General features: G+C 40.4%; 1 protein-coding gene across 4 annotated transcripts in view; it reads left to right on the forward strand.

Moving 5' to 3' along the window:
* Positions 1 to 27,881, forward strand: part of Prim2 (DNA primase subunit 2) — a 308,490-nt gene that overhangs the window by 192,960 nt on the left and 87,649 nt on the right. For all 4 annotated transcript variants that reach the window (XM_052745227.1, XM_052745228.1, XM_052745229.1 and 1 more), the window contains one exon: positions 15,479 to 15,546. In XM_052745227.1, the coding sequence (XP_052601187.1) occupies positions 15,479 to 15,546 (68 nt within the window). The remainder of the gene's footprint in view (positions 1 to 15,478; positions 15,547 to 27,881) is intronic.

Below are 27,881 nucleotides of genomic sequence, written 5' to 3' on the forward strand. Positions count from 1 at the left end.
GATGGTGAATTCCTCAGGATAAAGAAAGAACAGTGGCACCATATATAGAAAGAGCCCTAAATGCCATGCAGGAAGGGTGAAAAGACCCACACCATGGCAAGATATTGTGAAATTTCAGAATCTCAGCACCAAGAAAATCTAAGACCATCCACAAAGGAACACACGTCAGGTAAATAGCCTTTCATCCTGAGTCCTCAGTTATTTTGCACATTGAGGTGAAGCAAATCATCTGAATAGTATATAATAGAACTTCATAACTCATAAGTTCATATTCTGTTTGATTAAGTATTTATCAATGTAACAAGGGCTGTATTTTCTGTATAACTTTTATAACTGAAAAAAAAGCTATGGGGTGGTAGATCATGATACATGGCTTTAAAATAAATATTTAGAAACTACTATTATTTTCATTAAATGTACTTCTTTTTACTCTTGGGGGCTTTGTGTGTTCTGTTGTCTTTGGAGCACATTTTTTAGAGTTGTGTTTTCAAATCTGTATATGTGAAATAGATTTTTTTTTTTTTTAAATAGGACATAGCACAGGTGTTTTTGGCAGCCTCCCAGACTCTGGTGGGGGTTGAACCCATGTTCTTACACATGGTGCTAAGCTCTCTGCCACTGAACTCTATCTTCAACCCTGCAAGTGATGGTTTTTTAAATTTACTTCTTCATGCTCCTGCCATTTATGTTCTGCTTGTATGGTGGACAGACGTCATATTCATTGATGGTTCAGGAATCCTCTGTCTAATAGAAATACAACACAGGCCATATTTTTCTACTATCCACATGAAAAAATTAAAGGATAAAGTTATTTAAAATATTTTAATTAGCTCCATATGTAAATATTTCAGTATGCCAGTGTACAAAGCCATTGAGGTATTTTACAGTCTTTATGTTAGAGTTTTGACATTAGGTATATGTTTTATACCTTAACATGACTGGATGGATATGTTTCAAGAACTCGTGTCCACATGTGTTCAAATGATACTTGGACCACTTTTAATAGCTGCTTTCAAACCATTCATTTTATTCAGACTTTTGGACTTGAATAACCAGTGATACTTGTCAGTTGATGCTGATAATATAAAGGAGCACCGAGGCTGCAGAATGTCATTGGATCATACTAACTCTCAGTATAGAGTTTATGCTAAAGCATAAAAGCCTACAGACTTTTCTGATACTGATTGGAATTTTGGTTTTATTTCATGAGCCCAGGTAGTTCTGCCTGGATATCTGATGGGCGGTTCAGAGTAAACTGAATGCCTCCCCTTCCCTTCCAGGTTTGTTCTTGCTTATGTTAGTGAATGTTGTATACAGTCTTGCCTTGTACATGCCAAAAAGTCAGCTGTCGTCTGACTTCCGCTGTCTGACTTCTAGGTAAAGCATAGTGAAAAGCCAGTCTGCTGCTGCAAATGTCAGTTTCCTTTTTTGCTGCCTGTATGTTTACAGTATGTGTTTTTAATAACAAATGTCTGCTGACTTTTGGATGATGCTATCATCTGTCTGCCTGCCTGTCTGTCTGTCTCTCTATCGATCTCTCTATATCTATCTATCTATCTATCTATCTATCTATCTATCTATCTATCTATCTTTGTTTTTTAAAATAGGTTTGTTTTTTTGAGGCAGGGTCTTACTGTGTAGCCCTGACTGTCTGGAACTGGATATGTAGACAGTTTTGTCCTCTAACTCAAAGACATACCACTGCTTCCCAAATGCAGAGATTAAAGTTATGTGCTACCGCACTGAACTATGAAAAATAGCTCAGTGGCAAATAGATGTTTTTGGTAAATGACTCTAAAATTTTGTGAAGTGTTTGGTATTTCATGTGACAACATTATTGCAGTTTCTTAGTAGGGCACATTCCACTTTATGCTGATGTTCTCTTATATTTGATTAAGATACATAAACTGAGGGGCACACATAGCGGAATAGGAAAAGTCAACCTTTATAGTCAATATCCTAGCTAGCTGCTTCTGTCTAGTGCACACAGCCCAGAGTCATCTGAAGGAGTTTTCCTAGGTCACTCTGTGAACGTGTCTGTGGGGCATTGTCTTGATTGATAATTGTTCCTAGCACACTGTAGTTCTTACTAAGCACGTGGTCTTGAGTTGGATAAGAAAGCTAGTTGAAGCAAGGTGTGGTGGTGCATCCCGGCACCTGGGAGACAGAGGCAGGCGCGTCTCTGTGAGTTTCTGCCAGCTTGGCCTACAAAGCGAGTTCTGGACAGCTAGGGCTGTTAAACAGAGAAACCTTGCCTTGGGGAGTAGGGAGGGAGAAACAAGCAAGCAAGCAAGTTGAGGAGGAGTCAGCAAGCATGCAGCTTTCCTCCATGGTTTCCACTTCCATTCCTGCTTGAACTCCTGCCCACACTTGCTTCAGTGATGGACTGTGACCTGGAACCCTCTCCTCCCCCAAATTGCTTTTGGTCATGGTGTTTATCATAGCAACAGAAAGCAAACTTGAATAGTTATATTGAGCTTTTTGTGCAGGGGATCTTGTGTCTCATTTGTTAAAAAAGTGTTATCAGAAGAAGCAGAATGTAAAGAATGTGTGATGCAGGTATTTTCCATAGTTGTAATAAGGTGAACTTAGGGGTAGTGAGTGCTTCAAATATAAATTTTGGAGCTTTCTGTGTATGGTAAAATATCTTGGAACTAACATTGCCTATGGATTTTTTTTCCATTTTCTCTTTTCTGAAAATATATAATAAAACATGGAAATGTCAGCTATAAAGGATGGCAATTGCTCTGACTTGTCCTTTGCTTGTCTGGCTATCCATCAAACACCATCAAATCTCTTGTGCCAGGAAGTATGAAATAATGTCTTTGGAAAGTAATCAGTCAAATGTGCGTCAAGGTCTTTTAAAGTCTCAACTAGCTGTTTTGGTATCAGAAGTTTTACAAATACAAAATGTTTATTCTCAAGGCAGTTTATTTACTTCATCCCCATTTCTTGATTTTATACTGTGGGTGGATGGGTAAGTGCTGCTAGAATATGTCACCGAGGCCCAGAATTCACGCCTGTGTTGCCACCAGGAGTGTCCAAATTCTGCTCCATTCCACCATTAAGAAGGAAATCACTAATTTGGGTTATTAGAATATCAAGTACATTTTCGTAATAGCTACATCATCATTATTATTATTATTATTATTAGTATTATTTTGTAATGCTTGAACTAGCAGGTTAGGATTTTTTTAAAAACCTTTTCAGACTAACATTCCTCCTCCCATCTACCATGGAATTTATATATTATTAGACATAAAATAGAAAAGGGTCATAACCTGAAAACAAGAGATAAGAAAAAGATACCTACTTTCTCTAAGAAAGTGGAATTTTGTGTGCCATTTTGATTTACTAAATTGCTTATACTGGCATTGAACTAATTATTGTATTAGTGTCAATGCAATAAGTTCAGAAGCTTGGGTATGTGTTACTGAAGAGTTACATGTCATTGCACATGTTCTGGAGTTTAGAAATGGAAAACTGTGCATGTTTCAGGTTGCTACTTCAAAATGTGAATCTTTTTGAATATTATGTCATTACTCAGACTCAGAAACTAAGATTTTAAGTTTGATAAAAATCTATTCAATATTCTAGAATGTGAAAACTGAAATCAATCTTAAACATTTTACTTTAATATAAAAAGATGAAGAAAACAGGGAAGGAAGAGATTCTTTCAATCCTTATGTGTTTGTTGAAACATTCAAAATATGCAGTTTATTCATATTTTTTTCAGTCATATCTAAAGACGTTACCTCTAAATGTGTAATGAAATAAGGCCTTTTTGAAAGTCTTATTTAATGGTACATAATAACACAGGATTGAAAAGTCTAGATGGCATTTTATCTTCAACAGATTACAGTATACTTTTCTATCTTCATTTGTTTGTATATGTTGACCTTGGCATGTGTGTATTGTATACAGTGTGTGTGTGTGTGTGTGTGTGTGTGTGTGTGTGTGTGTGTGTGTGCTTGTGTGCGTGTAGGCCGGACATCGATGTTGGTTGTCTTTTCTCTATTAATCTCTAACTATTTTTGAGGCGATTCATCTTTCACTGAACCAGAAGCACATAGATGGTGCTAGACTGCCTGGCAATATCTGATTCTATCTGGATAGAGGAACAAGCTGTGAGTGAGATGTGCAGGCACACTGGGCTCTGTTTATGCTCAACTGAAAGCCTTCCTACATCTGCAGAGGCAAGGTCTCATTAAGGAGGTGCTCTCTGAGTCAGAGGAGAAAGCAAGGGAAGCAGCTGGAGTGCTGAGGAAATGAGTCCTCCCAGCAGCATCCCTGAGCACGAGGACCAGGGCTTTGTTCTAGTGACCTGAATTGCACATTGGGAACAGTGGGTGAGGTGTTAGCTGCAGGGGAAATGGGAACCCCTCTGTATCCTTTCTGATTTTTTGTTTTTTAATCACCCTCAGACTCCCCAGTACTTCAATTGCATGTCTAAGGACTTTGCTTTATTGAATGCCTGTTTCCAAGGCATTCATACAAATCTTATCCACCAACTTGACTTTCTTCTCCATTGCCCTGTCTCTACTTCCAAGTGTTAGTGGAAATCCAAGTTAGTGGGAAATGAGGTTTTACTTTTATTTATTTGTAAAAATAAGTAAGTAAATAAATAAAAAGTTAAAGCATGCATTTACGCATGCATATCTCTTCTCTGTCTCTTCACTTTGGTAATTAAATGTAATGGTGGATCCTTTGGTGTTAATTTTAGATTATTTAATCGAGAGCATGTTAAGTACAGGGCAGAACAGGGTTCAACATTACAAGCACAGTACACTGCATGGAGGCATGCCAGTTCAGTGGGAACTTAGACCGACTCTTTGGACAGGCTAGAGATCCAGCAGGACTAAAAGAACTGTTGACTGCACTCAGAGAAGACGAAGGACATGCACTATGAAGGCCACTGTTCTCCAGAAGTCTGTAGTGGGTGTCTTTAGTGCACTCAGTACAGTCTATGTGATTATTTAGGAAGCTTTATGAGTAACTTCCAGCTAATGCAATTTAGCTTAATATTCATGCTTGGGGAACAGTTTAGATCTGCAAAACTCAGGAAGGGCATTTTTTTTTTTTTTTTAGTATGAAGTAAGAAATAACAAATTTATATTTAGGTTAGTATGGTATGGATACTTTAAAAGGAGATAATGAATGAAAATATAATAATGAATTTTAGTTTCTTTAGTTATTGTTCCACAAATTTATTTTTATTTATTTTTATTCATTCATTCATTCATTTGTTTATTTATTTTAGGGTTTCTCTGTGTAGCTTTGCGCCTTTCCTGGAACTTACTTGGTAGCCCAGGCTGGCCTCGAACTCACAGAGATCCGCCTGCCTCTGCCTCCCGAGTGCTGAGATTAAAGGTGTGCGCCATCACCGCCCGGCTCCACAAATTTATTACATGACTTAACATCTAAAAGCTTAAATGGTTTGTAATGTCTTTGAATATAAAATTTTTTTGGTTGAAACAAATGTTAGCTTTATCTCTTAGTAGTTGTGATGAATACCAGACCCAGAGTCATCTCTGCCAACTCTCCATCCCAATTGTATCATCAGGGACTTCTTTGGTAGGAGCCTATAGAAAGTGAAAATATAGAGCCTATAGAAAGTGAAAATATAATGTTATGTTTTTTTTAAAGTAATAAGATGTGTAAAATCTACAAGAGACTAAGTCACCAAAGCTGTCATGGTGGCACCGTTTCCCCAACGATGTTCTCGAAGCAGTGTAGAATGTTTATCTGTATAAAGATTGCGGCAGTAGACTGAAGCAAAGTTGTTGTTTTTGTTTGGCTTTGCTGGGGCTTGAACCCAGGGCCTTGTAGATGCTGGCAAGTGTCCTACTGCTGAGACAGATGGTGATTCGGCTACTAAGAAGTTCAGTGACCTTTGGTGGACCAGTTTGAGACACTACCTTCTTGGGGAGTGTCCTACATATGAAAAAACAATGAGCGTTACTTGTGTGGTTCTGTCCTTGTTCCGTAAGAAGAGTCTCTTAGGCCACTAAAAAGTGGACAGTTCAGCCTCTTGGTTGTTGGTAGGAAGAATGGGGCATTCTGGATTTCATGTGCCAAATTCTTCTTTTGTTCTTGAGGAGTCTGGTGAGAATAATTGTGAGCTTAGTGGTTGAGTACTGCCTAGCAAGTACCAGGCCCTGGGCTTACTCCACAACTAGAAAGAAAGGAGGAGAGGGAAGAGGCAGGAAGAGAGCATCCGAGTTCAGCAGAAGTTCAGCAGTGGGAAAACTGCTTGCTGTAGCTTAAGAATTTTGAGCCTAAATTATAGTTACTCTCAAAGTTGAAAGAGTTCTATGGGGGAAAAGTGCATGACCCATGTGTGCCCTCTCCATGTACCTCTCCTGTCCTTTCTCTTCCCACACAAGCACTTGTTTTATAGTTTATAAATGATAGCAACATGCTGCGGTGCTCAGGGTAGCCCCTGATACCCATTTTCCTCTCACACTAGGCCCCATGATCAAAACCGAGAGCTGGAATAGCTGCTTGCTTGGGTCCTAGGCTTACTTCCCTCAGTCTGTGTGTGTCAGCCAGCCCCCTGAATTGGAAACATCTTGTTACCTCTATAGTGCTTACTATTCTTTGGAAGTTGAACTATTGGCATGTTTAGAACCCAGATGGAATCTCTTTTGCTCAGCAAGGTCATTTGCCAGTTTTGGAGCCTTGGTATTGAAAATCATGTTGGTGACCAGCAGATAGGGAAATTTCCAGGTGCTGCTGCAGACTGATAAGCTGCCTCTGGTGTACGGATCCATGAGATAACCTGTTCACAAGCACTGTGAAAACCAGTAAATTCTGTGGGCGTTCGAGTACTAGGTGTCCTGATTAGCAAGGAGCAGTCTGACCTGCCAAGGAAGAGTCTGAGATGGGAGAGCAAACTTGGCTCCAGAAGAAAGTAGAAGTAGAACAAGGAAGTTCAAGTGTAGGCCCTGTAATTGGGATCCATTGCTGTTAGAAGAGAATGTAGTTCAGAAGGACACAGGATTTGCTCTTGTTAAAATCAATGAAGTTAAAAGAGCAGCTGCTTGTAAAAGTTAATTTTCTTTGACATCTGCTTTGGTCCCAGTAATAAAAACAATAGCTCTGTTGAACAGCCTGTCTTTTCTAGCCCTGCATCTTCTTTGTTACTGTGAGAACTGTTTGGAAAATTGTTGCCTTTTGGTTTCGGAAAATGAACAATGAATTGTTTGTCTTTTAAGATCAATGTAAAGCATAGTCCATGCATCTTTAATTTAGTAGAAAATATTTTTAGTTGGTACTCGTAGGAAATAACAGGATGTATAGGGCCATTCCAGATCTGTGATTTGAAGAACATGTGACGATACTTTGATAAGTATTTTCTGTTTTCTTTAGTTAAAAATTTAAACTTGATTCTTTTTGTCATTTGTAAAGATACTCCAATGCCTCTGTCCTGTTTCAGTGGTGCAGAATACTGTTCTGCTTATTCGAGTAGACAATGTTAAATGACACACGGTGCTTGACTTTGCGTCATCCACCTCAGGTTTCTGTCTGGGTACTCCTTTGATAGTAGGTATTTTCATCTCTCTGGAGTTTTATAAGAAAGCAGAAGTGACTGGTAGAGGGTAAAGACACCAGAGAACAAAACTGAGCAATATTTCCAAGTGAGCTCCGTTTTCCTGTCATTTTTATGTGTTTTAATTTAGCCAGTATTAGGTGAGCAGTTCAGGGAGGAGGGATTTATTACTTTACAATGGGCTGCCTTGTTCTTTATTTTCAGCTGATTGAACCACCTTTGGTTTTAAAGTTCCTGTTGTCCCTTTAAGACCCACTTACTAGATTTGACCATGTGTTTGCACCTCATTTATTCATGTTCCCTCTTTGCATGCTTATCTTTTGAAAATCGTGAGAAATATGTTCTTTTGACAGGCTCCTTAGGAGCCCCTTGACAGTTGTCTTGAGAAAAGATTTGATTGATTTTCATGAGTAGGTGAGTACCTGCATGTATGCAGTTGTACCATGTGCATGCCTGGCACCCTCAGGGGCCAGAAGAGGGTGTTAGATCTTCTGGAACTCGAGTTACAGACAGTTGTGAGCTCCATGTGGGTGCCGGGAACCAAACCTGGGTCCTCTCAAGAGCAGCCAGTGCTGGCTGACACCAAGTCCTCTCAAGAGCAGCGGTGAGCGTCAGTGTTGCAGGCGAAGTGCTTTCTTTACCCAGAGTGTTTTTCCTACAAGGTAGAATTCACTTACTCAGATTCAGCCTCCTCCTCTAAAATGTGCTGGGAGTGCTGGTTTCACGTTCCCTCTACCAGATGTAATTGCTTTTCATTTGTGTTATAAACCTTAAATCCATTGGAGCACAAAATTCATTTCTTTTATTATTCAACTAAGGATAGCAGATCTCTAATCTCCCATTCCATATCCAGAGCAGGTACTAGTAATAAATCATATTTCCTGTATATGGTTGGAGCGGATGGGGTTTAGAACATTTTACTCCAAAACATGCTACCTTGGCATTTGGGGAAACAGAGGGAAGAAGGTGATTTGCTGTCCCCCACCCCCAGCAGGCCATAACACTATCATTTCTGAAGACACCCCCCCCCCCCCCCGTAGAAAAGGAATGTATCTCTGAAGACCCAGGGACACAGTGAAGAATCTACAAGTCTATGTTACTAAACCTCTCTCTCAGTCATTTCCATTGTAATTCTCCTTCTCCTCCAGTTATTTCTGAACAGCTACCCATGAAGCCTCTCATTTTGTATAAAATTTACATTAAAAATAAACTCACACTTTTCTCTTGTCAATGTGTCATTGGTTATAGTGGTCTTAGTCACAAAGGTACTGTTCCTAGGTAGTGAGTGACAGTTGTAAGCTACAGTTTTACATCCCTGCTCCATCTCTGGTCTGGGAGATCAGGTAGTCCATAGCCTCTAGTGCTGTGTGCTTGCTGGTGAGATTTACGTCTAAGTCTTTAGCCCCATAACCTTCACTGGACTGTGGGTCCATGCTATATTTGGTTGTCTCCAAGATACTTTTAAATACTCATTTTATGTTTATGACTATTTTGCCTCTGTGTGTGTGTGTGTGTGTGTGTATGTATCACATACATATAGTGCCTATGGAGGCCAGAAGAGAGTGCCCAGACTCCCAGAACTGGTGTTACAGAGGGTTGTGAGCCACCATGTGGGTGCTGGGAACTGAACCTGGATCCCAGGCAAAGAGCAGCCAATATTCTTAAATGCTGAATCATCTCATCAGTGCCTTAGATTTTTTAAAAATTTTAATTAATTTTAATCTTAATTAAATATTTTTTAAAAAATTTTTCTGAATTCAGCTCTTTTAATTCGTTTGTTTAATTGACTGTTTTGAGACAGGCTATCATGTATGCCAGACTGGCCGTAAACTCCTGACCTTCCTGCGTCAAGCTCCCAAGTGCTGTGACTAAGTGTGGACCACCAGGCCAGCTCTAAAAGGCAATCTAGCCACTGTTTTACCTGCCTGCCCACTTTCCTGGTGTCCTCCACGTCCTTAGCCACCGAGTTCTGTGGTGCACACTTGCTTCATTTCCCGGGCTCACACCCTTCTTTCTTCCACAGTGTCTCAGCCAGTTTGGCTGTTTGTCTTGAGTCGCTGTGGGTGCCACACTCTCAACTGCTCTCCTTGTTGCTGTTTAAGCTTGCCCTGCTCAGTTCCTTTCACTACTGGAAAGACACCTGTCCTGCCTTGCCCTAAGTGTTTCAAACACAGATATGTGCAGAACTCACCTCCAGGAGACACCCAAAGTTAATAGACCGTCAGTGCTTTGGAGTGTTCTCAGGATTGAGGAAAGGGAGAATGTCACTTAGAAAACTTCTCTAGTGATTTGTGCCCTTTCCTTCCCCCTTTCCTAGATAAATATCAAATTGCTTTCCGCACAAAAGAATTTAAAAACCTACTATTGCTTAATTCTTTCCGTGCTGACCAACCTCTACTTTGAGCTATATTGAAGAGATTGTATCTAAGTGGAAGGTACACTTACATATTATTCTGTGTTTTCTGTCACTGTGAGTTTTCTGTTTTCAGCGGGGAGGTGAGGTGTCAGGTTCTCACTCTATAGGTCAAGGTGGGCAGAACTCCCAATCCTCCTGCCTCCCCCTCCCTAGTGCTGAGATTAGAGGTGTGTGCTGCCATGCCCCACATGTGTTTAAAAGACACGTGTGCCAAGCATGCTTTCTCTCCAAGGTTTCCAATCCTTGAGTAAATTAATCTTCTAATTACTATTTACATTTCAGTTTCCATCCAATTCAGTGTCCTTTGGGGATAGGGTTGTTCTGAGACAAACATTTTGGATTTCCTTCAAAAAGTTATTGTGTAGCAGAAAGCACACCAACCACACCTTAGGAGATGTTTAAATACACACTTTAAATCTGACACTGCCGGTTTCCATGCAGAGCCTGGTTCTTTACTTGAGTCTAGCTGACCTTATTTCAGAGGTGCTGTTTGCACTCACTCTTACTGTCTGACATGCCTTCAAGTTGTCTCAGCCTTCTCATTTTATTTTCTAAACTTAGATGTACATGGGTGTGTCAGTGGGCAGGGCATACACACTTGAGTTCAGGTGCCTAAGAGGGTGGGGAGAGGGCATTGGATTCCCTGGAGTTGGAGTTATGGGTGGTTGTGAGCGACCGGATTTAGGTTCTAGGAAATAAACTCAGGTCCTCCGGAGGAACAGCAACTGCTCTAACCTCCGAACCATACCCAGGTTTTTGTTTTTTTTTAAAAATTGTTTTTATTCATTGAGAAAGACTTTACACTTTTAATAATGTCTAAAAAAAATTTCTTCACTTGATAGTTCTCTTTTATCTGTAGCAATTATCTAGTGACCAAAATCCCCCTCAGTCCAAACCAGGAAGTAAAAGGAAAGAACTATGGTAGTTTCTCCATAGTGTATGATGTATTTTACATTTCTGTGCACTTAGATAAACACATACTGAGGTTTTTTTGTTTTTTTTTTTTTTTTTTTTTTTTTTGGTTTTTTTTTTCGAGACAGGGTTTCTCTGTGTAGCTTTGCGCCTTTCCTGGAACTCGCTTTGGAGACCAGGCTGGCCTCGAACTCACAGAGATCCGCCTGGCTCTGCCTCCCGAGTGCTGGGATTAAAGGCGTGCGCCACCACTGCCCGGCTCATACTGAGGTTTTATGAGTTTACACTACACCCATAATTTGAGTTTTGAACCTGAAAGCCACAGTTCCTTTGTCTTAGCTAGGGTTTCTATTGCTGTGATTGAAACACTGTGACCAAACCAAAAAGGAAGTTGGGAAGGAAGGGTTTATTTGGCTTACACTTCCATATTGCTGTTCATCATCACAGGGAGTCAGGACAGGAACTCAAACAGGGCAGGAGTCTGGAGGCAGGAGCTGATGCAGAGGCCATGGAACGCTTACTGAATTGCTTCCCATGACTTGTGCAGCCTGCTTTTTTATAAAACCCAGACCACCAGCCCAGGTATGGCAACACCCACAATGGGCTGGGCCATTCACTAATTAAGAAAATGCCAGATCTTACAGCCAGATCTTTTTTTTTTTTTTTTTGGTTTTTCGAGACAGGGTTTCTCTGTGTAGCTTTGCGCCTTTCCTGGGACTCACTTGGTAGCCCAGGCTGGCCTCGAACTCACAGAGATCCGCCTGGCTCTGCCTTCCGAGTGCTGGGATTAAAGGCGTGCGCCACCACCGCCCGGCTTTTACATCCAGATCTTAAGGAGGCATTTTCTCAAGTTTCCCTCCTTTCAGATAATTCTAGTTTGTGTGTCAAGTTAACATAAGACTAGCCAGCGCCTCCATCTATGGAGCACTTGCTGTATTTAAAGAAGGACTTTAGATGTTCTATTGAGCTAGAAATGGAAGGGGAAATGTATATGACCCTCTGAGTAGTAAGTTACATTTACTAATGAAGTTAGAGTACAAGGCCAACAGGATCATTGCCTAGGGCAGACTTTCTGAACTACTGGCCATGTGGGGATGGGTCAAGATGGATGGTGTGGCAGAGAAGAGTGTTTTGTGTTGTGTGTCCACATCTTGGGTGTTCACATGGCTCTATGAGAGATTTGCTCAATAATACCAATCTTTAAAAATTTCATTTTTATTATTTTTAAAATTATGTGTCTGTTTGTGGGTATATGCATGTGAGTGCAGGTGCCCATGGAGGCTAAAGATACGTGAGCTCCTGGAACTGAAGTTACAGGTAATTGTCCTGTTGTGGGTGCCAGGAACCAGACTCATATCCTTTGAGGAGCAAGCAGTATGTGCAACTGCTGAGCCCTCTCTCAGCAGTATCAGTCTTTTAAAACAAAATTTATCTAAGCATCACTGAGTCCAGTTGTAATGGCGCATTCCTGTAATATTAGCATTCTGGAGATGAAGCCAGGAGGGTTGTCTCAAGTTTGAGACCAGTCTGATCTATAGAGCAAGTTTTAAGCCACCCAGGGCTTTATATGGAGACCCTGTCGCAAAAAAGCCAAAGGGGAGGAAAATCAGTCCCTTGTCATGCTTGCCAAACCACAAAAAGCTTCACCATCCCAAACTCCTCCCTACTACTTCCGGGTCGTCTCTCTGTCTCTTCCAGGTGCCCTCTGATGGTCTCTGATTACTTTCTGTCAGCTAGTTGCCCTCTCAGCCTTCTGACCCAAGGTTAATTTTATTGAATTAACTCAAATGCTAACTTGGGGATCACAGTGTGATCAGATATCCCCCAACAATGAATCCTTTGAAGTAGGCATAATTTTGGGATTCATACAGAGCATATTTTTGTGTTTTCTATAAAAAAAAACCCCACCAAATTTATAAATAAAATTTATTAGCTTGCTATTCACTTTAACTTGTAGAGAAAATGTTTAAACTGTCTAATAAACATCTTGGTCTGATAGGATATTGCCTTCTGGGAGGGCTGATCATTGTCATTTAGTTTTGATTTAGATTTGATTTTCATGAAAGCAGGGATTTGAAAGCCTTTACCTATCAAGAGCAGATAGAGATATACTTTTCTTTTTCATCAGTTAATAGAGTGAGTTGCATGATCCTGTCACCATTCTGTAGCTAGCTCTGTTACACATCTGTTAGTTATTATTGCTAGGGCTGTGGCAGCCTCATGGTGGGATGGAGGAAAGAAGCCAATATAGTGCTTTAGAAGTTTGAAGAGCGTCTCTGAAGCTGGCAGCCCCTTAATGACAGCTGCAGTAGTCACTTGAAGTCAGTGCATGGGTCTACCACCAGTTTGGGGGTAGGTTCATTATCACCCCTCCTTAACCCAAAACCACGCACTGTTTTTGAAAATGCTAAATGTTTTACAAGTTGCAAAGGATAGCCTTTGGAAAACATTTTGATATTTGTCCAAGTTTGCTTTCTGTTACTGCATGGCCAAAAGCAACTTGGGGAGGAAAAGGTTTATTTCATATTATAACTTACAGTCAATCAGAGCAGAAACTCAAAACAGGAACCCAGAGGCAGAAACTGGAGCAGAGGCGGTGGAAGAATCTGCTTACTGGCTTGCTCCCTCTGGCTCATGTTATGTTGTGCTACCTTTCTTATACTACCAGCGCCACAGTAGCAATCAAGAAAATGCCCCTCAGGCATGCCCATAGGTCTGTTGGATGGAGAGAGTTCTTCAGCTGAGGTTCCTTCTTCCCAGATTGCTCAAGTTGACGGCCCAGCTTCGCCATGACAGTTAATTAAGTTCCTGGTAGAGAAGCTCAAAATCGAATTGCTCTATTCTAGACACCTAGCTGTGACAACTTCCTACCTGGGACTCTTTTGTGTATCTTGTGTAGCAGGTTGGAACTGGAGTTGGTCTCTCACTTTTGGTTGAGTGTTTCACTACTGTGGCCCCAAGATGAAAATTTTGTAAAATTTCGAGTGTGAGATCATTGCAATAACTTTAACCTGAAAGCCTAAGAGAATTCTTGGCAGATTTTAGTTAGAGAGGAAATTAACTCTTAATTTAAAAACCTCAGTCTTTTAGTATGGGATAAATTAGAAGAAAAGCAAAATGGGAGGCAGATACAGTAGTGAATGGAATGCATTAATAGTTCAGGGAAAAGCAAGTGGAGGATGGAATTGAGATGAAGGACTATTTAAGGAATTCCCTCATTTGGCGTGAACAGCTGTCTAGGAAATGTGGTGTGGCGGAGAGGTGTCTGTCTGTTTTCCTTTAAAAAAGATGGTTTAATTAGGAAGCATGCTATGGAAATTGACAAGTGCTTGGGAAAGTCCAGCCTGTCTGCTTTGTTCTTAGAAAATTGGCTTTTAAAATATCATTTTTAGAGAATAGCTTAGGATCTGAGACATGACATCTCTTTAACAATGAAAGTGGTATTTTGTAGAGGGATTTGACATTAAAGATTCCATGATAGGATGTGCTAAAGGTTTGCTTATAAAGTTTGATAACTTTTCTGGTGATGACATACTAGGCAACATTTTTTCATGAATACTAAAAATCTTTTTGTGCTAAAATTGTAGCATATTATTGTGTCACAGTATTGTATTTTAATTTAATAACTGTTGATTGTTGACTTATGTGAAACTCAGAATGCTTGCTGTTCATTATTAGACATTGTTTAGTTAAATATTTTCATACAGTGTTTTGGTCTTTTCTTTTCTTTTTTGGACTTATTCTGCCATTGAGTTACAGCCCAACTCTAAAACTTACATTAGAATATTTTAATATTTTCAATTATAGCTGTTATTCATACAGTATAAGAAGTTGGTTTGATAAATTGTTTTCTGTTTTCAAGAACTCTTATATGAAAACAGTAGAGTGAGGATACTCTACATAGTACCAAAGGATGTCTTTAGTCCACTACTTTTCCTAAGATTCCCTTCTGTGAATTGTCAGATGAGTTCCTTTTAGTAGAGTTTGCCTTTCAGTTTTGGTCTCCTAGATTAATTTGAGGTCACATTTTAGTATTAAATACTTTTAGTTGGTTTTGAGTCTTAGAAGATGTAGTTGGTTGTTAAAATTAAGGAAATTATGAGGGAGAGTTTGTGTGTATTCCACTTTCATGATTGCTTAGCCGTAAGTGAAAGTCCCCCTCCCTAATGGCATCATTATCTTAGAATCATACTGTAAAATTAGGTTTTATACATTTTAATGTTTAGAACTTTTTCCAGTTTATTTACAGAGATAATGTGCTTGTGAGTAGAGGCTTTTGCACAGACTCAGACAGGGCCCTTGGCTTTCTCTTCATGCAAAGCTCAATAACGTATTCTGTGTCCTCAAGACGTTGTAGTTTCTAAGACAGGCTCTCTCTGGGTAGTAAAGGCTGGCCTTGAGCCCTCCATCACCTGCCTCCACCTCCTGAGTGCTGGAGACATGTAGTTATTTAATCCCGATGAATGACTAATCCCTTGATTTTAAGGACAGAAGTGCCCCCGCCCCCATGTTTGTGACCGCTTGATTTTCACCCAGCTCCCCTTTGCTTACAGTGCAGCCCGCCCTTGCCGCATTTCTGACCCTTTTCTCTGTTTCAGCTAACAGCCAGGTCCTTGCCTGCTGTGCAGTCCGATGAACGGCTCCAGCCTCTGCTCAACCACCTCAGGTAACAGTCTTGTCAGTGCTAAACCAGTTACAGTTCCTTATTTGCTTGAATTCTGTTAATCAACTTGAATACTTGCTATCCTTGGTTCTAGAATGCTGAGCAAGTTTGTTTCATTCAACAAAAATGTATAAACTATTTGTTACATTTAAATCAAGCTGAGTACAGGTGACCAACTTAACGGAAAAATATAAAATTAATGTGCTTTTTACTTAAGCACAAAGCTAAGGTATACTTTTATTTGGAATTGATGAATGGATGAGGTTTCTTTCTAAATATAAAAATAACATAACTTCAATATTTATAAAACAAACAAACTATAGGCAAAGGAAAAAGTCTGTTATTACTATTCACAAATAATATTTCTTCCTTTTATGCTCTTTAAAAATGCAGTATTGAAACAATGGCTTTATTGAATTTACTTCTTCTCATTTACCAGACATGAGACTTGTCACTTTATTGAAGTCATTCTAAAAACATCATTCTTAGTGATTGCATTAAAGTTTTCTTTTACAGTTGTATTATAGTATATTTATCACTATTGATATTGAAGATATTTAGGCCATCTCTAGTTCTTTTTGCCTGCAGTAATGTCATTGAAATGATCCACATGAGATAGTTAATGACACCATACTGGTTAAGCCAATTAAAAGTATATGAGTCCTATTAATGGCCAAACTAAGAGTGGAGTTATGCCTCCAAAATGTCTCTTGGTGCCCAAGCTCAGGGGTACAGTGTTTTTAAAGACAAACCCCACAATACATTAGTACTCAAGGTGGGGTCACAGCAATGAGGGCTTTGGAGTTGCCTAGTAGCATCTATTTTCTTACAAAGCTCAGCCATATTATCCACACACTCCATGACAATTATTTTTGATTTATGCATTATCTTAGTTATTTTGGTTTTATATTTAAGCTTGCATACACATCATTTATTTTGGTTAATATAGCTATTAATATATTAATGTAACCATGGTCAGGGTCACAGACATTCCCAAAAGTATTGCCAAGGTGGATGTGGCTGTTGAGGGTTAGAGGACTGAGAGGTATCCAGACAGACACAAAATAAAGTCAGGACAAGATGGTGTCAGCTTAGTCATTTCACCTTATGTAAACCTTTGCCTTTATCTGTATTTTAGGTTATTTCATCAGAATAGTCTTTTAGAAGCAGAATTACTTTGTCATAATGTATGGACTACTTTGAAGATTTCAGAATATATGTATTTCTTTACAAAATGTTATTCTGCTTACATTCTTATACTGTACACGACTATCCAGGCTGCTTTAACCTTGAACGAGGCAGATCAGCCACGAAGCTGTTGCAGGATAATTCAGTCAGTCATAAAAATGCTACTATGGCCACCTCAGTTCTCATGAGGAATGGCTTTTAGACATTTTATTATCCATTTCTGTTTTAGGGTGAGATTAACAGTCTGTATTCTTTACTCAATTATTGATAGCATCTCATGACTTTATTTGATCTCAGGTACTTAAAGTATAAAAGATTGTAACTCAGCTATATTTGATCCAAGCAGTTTTCTCTAAATTTTTATTTAACCTACTTACATTTACAACACTTGTATAGTCAACGCGAATATTGCTTCTCTTTAGGGTTTCTAATTTTTAAGTTTTTAAAGATTTATTTATTGTAGTTTTAGTTATATGTAGTTTTATGAGTATTTTGCATTTCTATGTGTTTTGCACCATGTTCCTGCAGTGAGTGAGGAGGTCAGAGAGGGTGTCAGATCCCCTGGAACTGGAGTTACCCAAGGTTGTGAGCCTCTGTGTCAGTGTGGGAACCGAACCCTGGTCCTGTGCAAAAGTAGCCATTGTTCTTACCCACTGAACCATCTCTCTCTCAAGCTTTCCCCTCTCCTTTGTCACTGAGAAAGTTTACATTCTGGCATTTTTTTGGTTTTCATTCTTTGCTGCCCCCTTTCCTTTCCTTTTCTCCCTCTGGGTCAGTAATTTTCATGTAATTGATTCTGGGGGTTAGAGGTGTGGGATGTGACTAAGACTAGTGTTTCTGGTGCCGAGAAGCAATGCATCTTGTACATATTTGTTTCATGTCCTAGAGCTGTGTTCATGGGTCAAGAAACCTAGACCTGGTTTGAGTGTGCTGTCCAGTCTCACTTCTCTGACCCTTCTAAATCTTTTGGTTTTCTCTCCAAAGCATCTCTTACTTCACTAGCTTGTGCAGTGTTACTCATGCTTTCTCTGCTCTGATTCAGTTTGCATCACCTCCAGAGGTGATTATGTTCTTGGCTTTAGCTCTTCTATGTCTGTCCCCCGTCCCCCCCACAGCTTGGTGCTGCTCTGGATGTCCTGCTGGTAAGAGCTGTAACCTGGTGAATGATTGATTGTTCTTTAGTTCAGGTGTCATGTTCTCTGGTCATGTAGTTCCCTTCTTAGTTTGGCCCAGATGCCTTCCGATAGGTAGTTTCTTTATCCCTGGCTACCTCTGTTAGAGAATTGGATGCTGTTATTGTCTTCCTATGGCCCAGTAGCCAGGATGATAGCCCACACTCAGGAGGTAGGTACTATGTGTTTTGCAGAGTGAAGTGGAAGTTGTGCTGTTTATCCTTTCTTTTTTCTCCTGAATGAAATTTTTTATTTGAGAAATAAATTTCCCCCAAACATTTTGCTAGTTCAAAATATAAGTGAAAGAGATTGACTCTTAGCTCTAGTGAATACTTGATTCTGGGCAATCATGATAGATTCTCCTTCTATCTCAGTATGGTAATTGTCACCTAGAATTTAGATTAACTACTGAATCTCTTTGAGTCCTTGAAACTTGCACAGACTGTACGTTCGTTTAGGGCTTTTATTCTCTGTGGAGTTCATTCATGACTGGTTGCTAGGCAACCAGGACTGGATGTTGCTTTTTTATTGTTATTAAACCAAATGGCTTCTCATTTTATTACTGTGTCAGAGACATCTGTAGGTAGGGTGGCAGCTGGTGTGCATAGCTTGGCACTTCCTGTTCTACAAAGTAATCCTACGAAATGTGTGCCTTTCAAGCATATTGGGTTGTCTTTTGGCTGTCAAGTATGTGATGATTTTCTTTTATCTTCCTTTTTTTTAAGGTCAAAGTGGCAAAGAATTGAGCTAGGCTGTAGCTCAGTTGGTAGAGTGCTTTAATAGTGAGCATGAAACCCTGGGTTGATCTCTCCATTGTGACATCAACAGGGTGTGGTGCCGTATTCCCTTGGCAGATAGAGTCAGGGTGATTAGAACCTCAAGGTCATTCTCCACTATATAGTGAGCTGAAGGCAGGTCTAGGGTGCATTAGACTCAGCTTCAAAAACAACAACAACAAAAAAAAAATGATGAGAAAGATGATCACTTGCTTTGAGATATTCTAATGACAATCTTGTTAGGAAAAAATAAATTATCATTGATTTATGTGAACTTTATAATTTAAGTGTGACCTAGAGGAGGTAGACTTTAGAAGGTGTTATTGAAGTCATTATTTGTTCTAACTTCGGTGCCTCTAATGATCAAAGATGAAAGATGAATAGCATTTGAAGAGCATTTTAATTAAATTTGTCAATAAATCTCATTTGGGAGATTATCTGGTTACCTGTAAATATTGAAGGAACAGTGTAGAGGAATTGCTAAATTCTTTTGCAGCATTTAGTCACTCAGAATTTTCCAACCTGATAATCTAGGCCATTTCTTAACTCTATGTATATATATATTTTATTGAGACTGAAGATGTAATATATCAGTATTTTTTCACTGAGTTCAGTTCTCTTATTAAAACTTAAACACAGAAAAGCACATGCCTCAGTATCTTGTAGAAGTAAGTTTATTTTTACTCGTTAGTAGCATTTATTGGTTACTGATTGCCTGCTATGTGCGTCAGTAAAAGTGAGGCACAGTTTGTTATCCAAGAATTCCCAGGTTTGGCTTCATCCCACACTGGCACATTAGCGGCTTACAAAACTGGCTAAGCTTTTGATTATAACTGGGTACCAAGGCACACAGCTTTATTAGTTAACTTGTTTCCCCATGGGGCAGTTTCCTTAAATGATGGTACCAAGGCTCGCTTCCTTTTTAATGTTTGTACTTTCTAGCTCAGTAGTGTCTCAAGTTGGCAGCTCAGATTGGAGGAATCCTTAATCCTACTTGCAGAATATTGTCTTTAACAATAGAATAGAGGAGAAGGAGACTATGCCTCTGTCAAATTAATAATTTCTGACAATTTAGTCTTGAAATGATTGTAAGACATATGTAGAGAATATGTTTAGTGAATAGCTAGATAAAGACCTACAATGTAAGGGTGATTTTAATGTGAGAAATGTTTGCTGGTCACTCTCTATAGGTGATTGTTACAGTCAGGGACACGGTTGAGCTAACTGAGGCAGAGAGAGCGAAAGAGGAGAGGAAATGACTTGAGTCCACAGCATATTGGTGTTTGACCCCTGTGGGGCAGCGTGGGAATAGGAGATAAGTTAGGAGAGAAACTAGTAGAAATACCAGGGAGAGATCTCCTGAATGCCTGGAGCACACAGAGAGGATATTGTTTCAAAGGCACTAAAGCAATGGTCATAACCCCTCTGGGGTTGCATATGAATATCCTGCACAGCAGCAGGTTCATAACAGCAGCAAATTACAGTTATGAATAGCAACAAAATAACTTGGTGTTTGGGGGTCACCATAACATGAGGAACTGTATTAAAGGGTCACAGCGTTAGGAAAGTTGTGAACTGGTGGGCTAAAGGAAAGCTTAGAGCACTGTCACACACCACAGGGAAGTTAGGCAGGAAGTAAACAGTGCCAACTGAAGTAACCCAGAAATTAGCCACAATGTTATAGTAGTGGTACAGCTGGGAATGCGAGTCCTACCAAGGAATAAGTAAGAACTGAGGCTGTGGAGACAGGACATCCACACTCCTCTTGCTAGGGCTTCATTCTAAGGGCAGGAAAGGAAGAAGGGCTGCATTCATGGGCTTCTTAGTTGGAGATAATTTTAGTTTAGTTTTGTTTTTGTTGTTGTTGTTGTTGTTGTTAAGATTGCAGAGGTAGACACATTTACAGGATAAGGGGAAAAGGATTATGGGAGTTAGAGGGAACTAATCAAAGGAGAAAGGCTGAGAGGGTACAGAGTGAATAGGACCAAGGACTCAGATTGGTTGGCATTTGCAAAGTGCTGATCAACATAGTATGCCAGTTCCTGTTCAGAAGAGCTTTCTGGGAATAGCAGGTGGACACTGTTGTTTCTGTCTTTAAAAGTTGACAGAACTTTAGAGAAAGTTCTCTTCATGAAAGCTTAGTTTCTTTAACACTACTGCCCATCTCTCTTCTCAGAAGAGAGAGACACAATGATGGTCCCTGGTATTTCCAAGAATTTGGGAGATTGAGGCAAGGGGATGACTTAAACCATGTGATTAACACATCAAGACCCTGTTTTGAAACAATGAAGAAGGGTGATCATAAGATACTGCTTTTTTTTTTCTTCAAAATTCCTATTAGGAAAAACTCTTCAGTTAGGAAAATTAAACTGGTTTTGACTTGCTGAGAAATCAAACAGAATAACCAAAGAATCAACAACAAAACCCCCCACAAAATTCTAAAATGGGGGAGAATTTGTATGAATAATTTGTTTTCCTTAAGCCATGCATCATTAGCTCCCCCATTAATGAGCTGCATCTCCTTGTGAGTTCACTGTCACCCTGTACTTCTGCCGTTGATTTTCCAGCCATGGTTGCTTAGCACACAGGTTTACTTTTGAGCTGTACAAAGATCTTTGGTTATGAATCTACACACTCATCGTAAATAAGAATCTTTTACTGCTCTAACCCTGCTACTCCATGGGGTAATATTTATAAAGTAGTAGGAGTTTTTTAAATTACGTTTATTTGATTATTCATGTATGTGGGTAAAACAACACACAAGAGCTGATTCTCTCCTACCTGTGGTCCTGAGGACCACACTCAGGTTAAAGATGGTGGCAAGCACCTTTACCCACTGGCCCATCCTATCAGCCCTTCAGGCAAGCATGGGTGTATAATAATAATCACTATTTCCACTTATTATATCACTTAGAATTTAAAGTATGAAAGCTTGAGATTAAAGAGAAAAACTTTATACTGGTTTTACATATAAGAATTTGCATGAGAGATTTTATCCCCTTAAATATACTGTAGTGCCTCTCCATAATGTATGTATTTCTCCTGTGTCCCTCCACTTTAGCATAGGGAATTTGTGTGTGTGGAGGTGGGGTGGGTGGGGAACAGGTTGTTCCTAATCATAATGACTCTCTATGTGTATATATTTCTCCTACATCCTTCAACTTTAAGATAAAGAATAGGGAGGGCAGGATGTTACTAATCTAACAGTTATTCTTATTCAATGTCTTGTCTTTAATTGAAGAATAAATAATTTTAAAACTGTGTAGCTCAAATTGCTAAATGGTTGTATTAATAAAAACCCAGATTCAAGTATTGGGGTAAATGCTGAAAGATCAGAGAGACAAAGGAACAAGCCACAGCTACTTCTCACCTCGCCAACTCCACAAGTCCTCTGAGTCCTTAGCCAAAAGGGGCTTCTGCCCAAAAAGCTCTCAGCTGAAAGACCTCTAGTTCCTGTCTCCTCACGCCTTATATACCTTTCTCCGCCCCGCCATATTACTTCCTTCCTAATGCTGTGATTAAAGGCGTGTGTGCTTCCCAAATACTGATAGCAGAGGCATGAGATCTCAAGTACTGGGATTAAAGGTGTGTGCCATCACTGCCTGGCTCTGTTTTTCTCCTAGACTGAATCAATCCCATGTAATCCAGGGTGTCTTTGAACTCACAGAGATCCAGACAAATCTCTGCCTCCCAGTGCTAGGATTAAAGGTGTGTGCCACCACTGTCTGGCCTCTATGTTTAATCTAGTGGCTTGTTCTATCCTCTGATCTTCAGGCAAATATTATTAGGGTACAACAAAATCTCACCACAAAACTTTGTTTGCTATATACTGTTTCTTCTAATTTGATCATCCTGTTTCAGTTCAAGAATTAATCAGAACTTAATACAACATAGTAGAGAGGAGTGTTATGTGCAAAGGATTAACTTTTAATGCATCCTGAATTCATAAGATAGTTATACAGATCTTTTAACGTCATTTAAAGTAATGAAATCATCTTCCTTACACTGTATTATCATGTCATATTATTATAACTGCTTGTATAGGATTCCTGTTCCTACTGCAGTACATTTGCTTAATGCGGACATGTTTCCATTTACTCCTTTAAAGAATGCACTGTCACTAATCTTATGTCAGACAGGCAGCTTCTTCAGAAAGCTTTTCCTAGTAGGCATAGCGATAAACTGAAGTGTTTTCTCTTCGAATAAGCTCTCATTTTCAAATCAGAACATTGCGTTGATATTCATGTCAATTGTGGGAAAAATGAAAGTAAATGCTAGAAAATGGTTTAGTAGATTAGGGCATACACCAGTCAGAGTCTGAAATAAAAACCTTGTTACTATGATGCACACAAGCACCAGTTGTTTGCCAGCTCTGTCACCTGTTCTCAGTCTCTGGCAGAACCTTGAACTATTTATTTCCTTTAATCATGCATCAACACAAGCTTTTAACTCACTGATAATTACAAAGGTCTGTGTAATAAACTAATAAGATTATTATAAGGTTATTTGGGGTCTGTATAAGAAATTAATAAATTAGAATGTATACTTTTTAATTTATAACCCTAGAATATTTTTTCCATATCTGTATCAATAATAATCATATGTTCGTAAGAATATATTTGCTAAAAGTTGACATTTTGTTAGAAGTTACCCATTGTATTACAGGCACTATAATAGATACTCTGGGTACAAAAGAGTTACTAGATATGGCCCCATAATTCCAATATATTTTCTAGGGGGGAAAGAAGCAAAATTGATGAACACATACATGTGCACATGCCTAATCAGGTAGAGAGAAGGGAAAGTGGAAGGTCTTAGCAGAGGCCCTGTGTGCACATGGCTCTCTTTAGGAAGGTAAGAGTTGGAGAGATGGCCCAGCAGTTAATCACAGGCGCTGCTCCTCAACAAGTCCAGCATTTCATGTTCAGGACTTACATCAGGTGGTTCATGTCCACCTGTAGCTCCAGCTTCAGGGCTCTTAAACCTTCCTCTGCATATGCGCGCACACACACACACACACACACACACAATTTTAAAAATTAATATTAAAAGAATTTAATGCCATTTAGTGTGTTCAGTAAAATATGTAGTTATAACACGGCACGTTTGAAAATCAACGGAAGAACTCATCCTTGCTCCCCACTGCAGCCATTGCTGACTTTATTGTAACCTGTACAGATATTTGTATGTGATTGTAAAGGGGCCACACTTTCAACAGTTCTTTCACATATGTCATGATAATATAACAAAGTAGAAACTGATTTTCATGGCTCTGATGTTGAATTCTACGTATTGTTCAATGGAGGGCAGCTTTATCTTTTGCTTAGCTGTTCTCCTTTTCTCGGGTCTTGAGGCTCCTCTGTGTGTGTAAGAAAAGAACTTTAGTTCCTGTGTGACCAGGGGAAAGGTACTGTGGAGAAGAAACACTAACAAATCTCCTCTTCTAGAGTTTTTTTCTAATATTGGCCTCTAGTTAAATAATAACATGCATTCTCTTCTCCTGGGCCAATCCAAAGCTCTCTAACCAAGTCTGCAGTGATGAGGATAGGGGAAATGACTTTCCGAAAAGGCTTGAGAAAAGGCTTTACAGAGCCTACACATTAATTAGCAACTGCAAATAAGGTACCTGCTAATCAATTCAAGTTTCTAGGAAGATGTTCTGTACCTGTGCTGTTCATTCCAGCAGCCAGTAGTCACATACAGCTATCTAGTGCATGCCTTTGGCAATGGAAGAACTGCATTTTTAAATAGTGGGGCTGAGAGTTCTTAGTCTAAAGGTATGGCTTGCTCTCAGTGTCTCTGAAGGACTTAAGTAGTTTGGCCCCAACATAGCAGTGTTCAGAGGAGATGGACCACAAGGCTTATATAACATTGTCAATAGCAGAAGCCACTGCTGGGTTAATAATTCAGTGTATTGTTGGGAGTTGGAAACTCGGGAGATGGGGCCTAGTTGGAAGAAGTAGGTCACTATGAGGGTGCCCCAGGAGGCTGTATGTTATCCTAGGCATGTGCCTACACCCCATTCTCTTTCTTTCTTGGTGTGTGTGTGTGTGTGTGTGTGTGTGTGTGTGTGTGTGTGTGTGTGTGTTGTGTTGTGTTTCCTGGCCACCACAAATAAATAGCCTTTCCTCTCACACTTCTGTCTCCATGACATTCTGCTTCACCTTAGGTCCAACGCAATGGAGTCAGCTGACCCTTCTGACACCATGCCCCAGTATAAGTAGCTCCTGCTGTAAGGTGATTTTCTAGGGTGTTGTCACAGTGGAAAGATGACTAACGTGGGTGAGCTTGTAAAAGCTCCTCTTAAAGGGCTGTGGTAAGACAGCTGGGTAACTAAAGGTCATGGTAGCCATGAAGGAGGGTGGGCCCTTTACTTGGTGTAGGTTTGGGCTCTTTCTCCCCCTGAGTTGTTCACCTGTGAAGGACTATAGCAGAGACTGCACAGATGAGGAACACTTGAAGCTACCCAGTTGACTAGCAGCCTCCTGCCTCAGCCAAATGCTAAGATGGCAGGTGTGTGACTCCACCCCTGGCTCCTGAGTTCTTCATGGCAGCTGTGGAGGTTTGAATGGAAATGGCCCCCACACATATTTGCATGTGTAACCTCCAGCTGATGAATTGTTGGAGTAGGTGTGTCCTTGTTGGGGGAGTTGTGTTCCTGGGGGTGGGCTTTGAGGTTTCAAAAGCCCCCCACCCGCCTACCTTCTTATCCCTCTCCTACCTGCTGCCTGTGGATCAGGATGTAAAGCTCTCAGCCACTGCTCCAGTGCCATGCCTGTCTGCTTCCTGCCATGATAACAATGGATTAAACCCCTAAAACCGAAAGCATGCCCCTAATTAAATGCTTTCTTTTATGATTTGCCTTGGTCATGGTGTCTCTTCATGGCAATAGAACAGTAACTAAGACAGCCACAGCAACTAGAAGAACAGTTATTTTTATTAATTATTTGTTTGTGAACATCACAATAAGACCCCAGTGACCACGTGAATCTAGTGGATGGATGGATGAATGAATGATAGAAAAACACTTTGAGCTCTAAACTTTTGCCATTCATCCATTCATTCACTTTTTTAAAAGTTGCTAAATATTGAGTCTGAACGAGATGGTAGTTTGTTGACGTTATTCTGAGTGTCAAACCCAGAACCTCACTCATGCTAGCCAAGTACCTGCCCTAGCCCCTGAGATGATAATTTGGACCCAAAGTCACAGAGCTTTTTGTCATTTCCAAGGGGATGCGTCGTACTTTACCTTAGCTGGAGTTGTGTGTTTGTTTTTGTGACTTAAGACTGTTGTATGGATGCAGGACTTTCTATTCCTGTGACCACAGAAGATAAGTACTCTGGGACTTACTGAGTCTCATAGACTGTATTTAAGTAACAAAACTGTTAGGAGTTTAATACCCAAAACAACCCTTAGACATGATGATACTCCAGTGACTGTTTTAAGATTAAAGGAAAGTGTATTATGTGATTCTTTAAACTGTGGCTTTTAGTAAAAATCTCATTAGCTGTCTCCATCCCTGTGCCTGACCACCCACCCTTACTAATGTGGGACAAACAGAGAAACCTACACAACTTCGGGAAACATTGTATCCTTAATATATGCAAACAACTGTGATGGGATAGCCCTAGAATGCCATCAACAGGAGACCAGTTTCAGAAACATTCTGTACTCCGGGAGCTAGTTGCAAGGGAATGGAAAACTAGCCATCGATTTTATGTGTTTGTTTTTGCTGAGACCTGCATGGTTTAGGGATTGACCTAATGGGGGTGATGGGGAATGAGGAAATGACAGACACAGGTGCAGAAGAGCTCGGATTGGGTGGGCCATGTGCCCCGCTGGGGCCCAGCTGTGGCAGTGGAAACTCCATGTGTTTATTATGCACAGCACACGGGGGGTGGGGTGGGGGTGGGGGGTGCGTTGGCTAATCTCAGTAGGGTCTCTGTAGGGAGCAGTCCCAGGCTGTAGTCATCCAGGAAGAGGAAGCTGCTGCTGATGGTTCTTGCACACTGGTTTTAACTAAGGGTCAGCCATTGGCCAACAACTGTATTCCAAGCAGGGAACGACTTTGCCTTTTCCCTGAGCCTTATCTGTGGAAGGCTTGGTCACACCCACGGGTCTGAGGCATTGGGGTCCTTGATTCCAGTTCCATGTCAGTGATACACATCCACTCAGGACTTCATTCATTCAGCCTCTTAGTTTTCATTATTGCCCTAGTCTTGAGTATCCTGAACAGAGCCAGTCTGTCTCAGAGCCTCAGTCCTTACATACACCACCAGAATATCAGCAAGAACAGAGGGAGTGGAAGAAGTTTACTGGTGGTGTGTGTTAGTTTTTCGACTGCGTTGTGTGCTTACCCTGCAAGGAAATGCCACGAAACACGACAGAATCCGCTAACAAGAGTTTTATTAAAGGGACAGAGAGTGAGCAGGCCTGTGGGAAACACGTGTGTGGAGAGGAAGAAGGAACCGGGAACATGGCGCCTGATTTTAAAGGCTGGGCGTGGACAGATCAGCGTCACTACTACACGCAAGCGCGTAGATCACATGGCCACGTTGCGCGCTTACGTGGCTAGTGGGACGTCATGGATCTTGGTCCCGCGAGATGCCCTGACCCGGAAATGGCTATCTGGACCTGGACCTAGCCAGGCGGAAGTATCCGCCAGGCATAGGCAGACACGCCTGACCGTGGGGGCTTGTTGTAAACCTTTCATTCCTGACTCTTTCTTTTTTAAAAAAGAAAAAATTGTGGTTGGCTGGGTATGGGGGCGACGTTTCTCTCAAAGACTGCTTCCAGCTGAATAGTGGGCGTTGGCTGGCTCTTGGGGAGCAGGGGGATGAGAGGGTATCTTGTGAAGTCCTGGGATGGTGGTGGGCAGGTCCTGGAATGAAGTTCTGCCGTCCCCTCGTTCTGCGGCTGTCCATCCGTGCTGTGGCTGGGAACCTTCTGTTTGACAAGATACTGTTGACATAGAAAAGGCTTAGAGAGAAAGAATCATTATTATTTTATTTTGGAGTTGGCATTTGTCTGAGGTAGATCTGGCCTGTCCAGATAGAGACATGCGATATTTACCTGAGGTAGATCTGGACTTAGTACTCTGCTTGATCTCTATCTGAGACAAGCCTTATTAGAGGTAGTTTATTTAAGGCACCTGTTTCCCTTATTAGGTTAGCATTTAGGAAACGCAGGTGATCAGGTGCT

This window comes from Peromyscus californicus, unplaced genomic scaffold (assembly GCF_007827085.1).
Source record: "Peromyscus californicus insignis strain IS unplaced genomic scaffold, ASM782708v3 Scaffold_19__1_contigs__length_69161282, whole genome shotgun sequence".
NCBI classification, from domain to species: domain Eukaryota; kingdom Metazoa; phylum Chordata; class Mammalia; order Rodentia; family Cricetidae; genus Peromyscus; species Peromyscus californicus.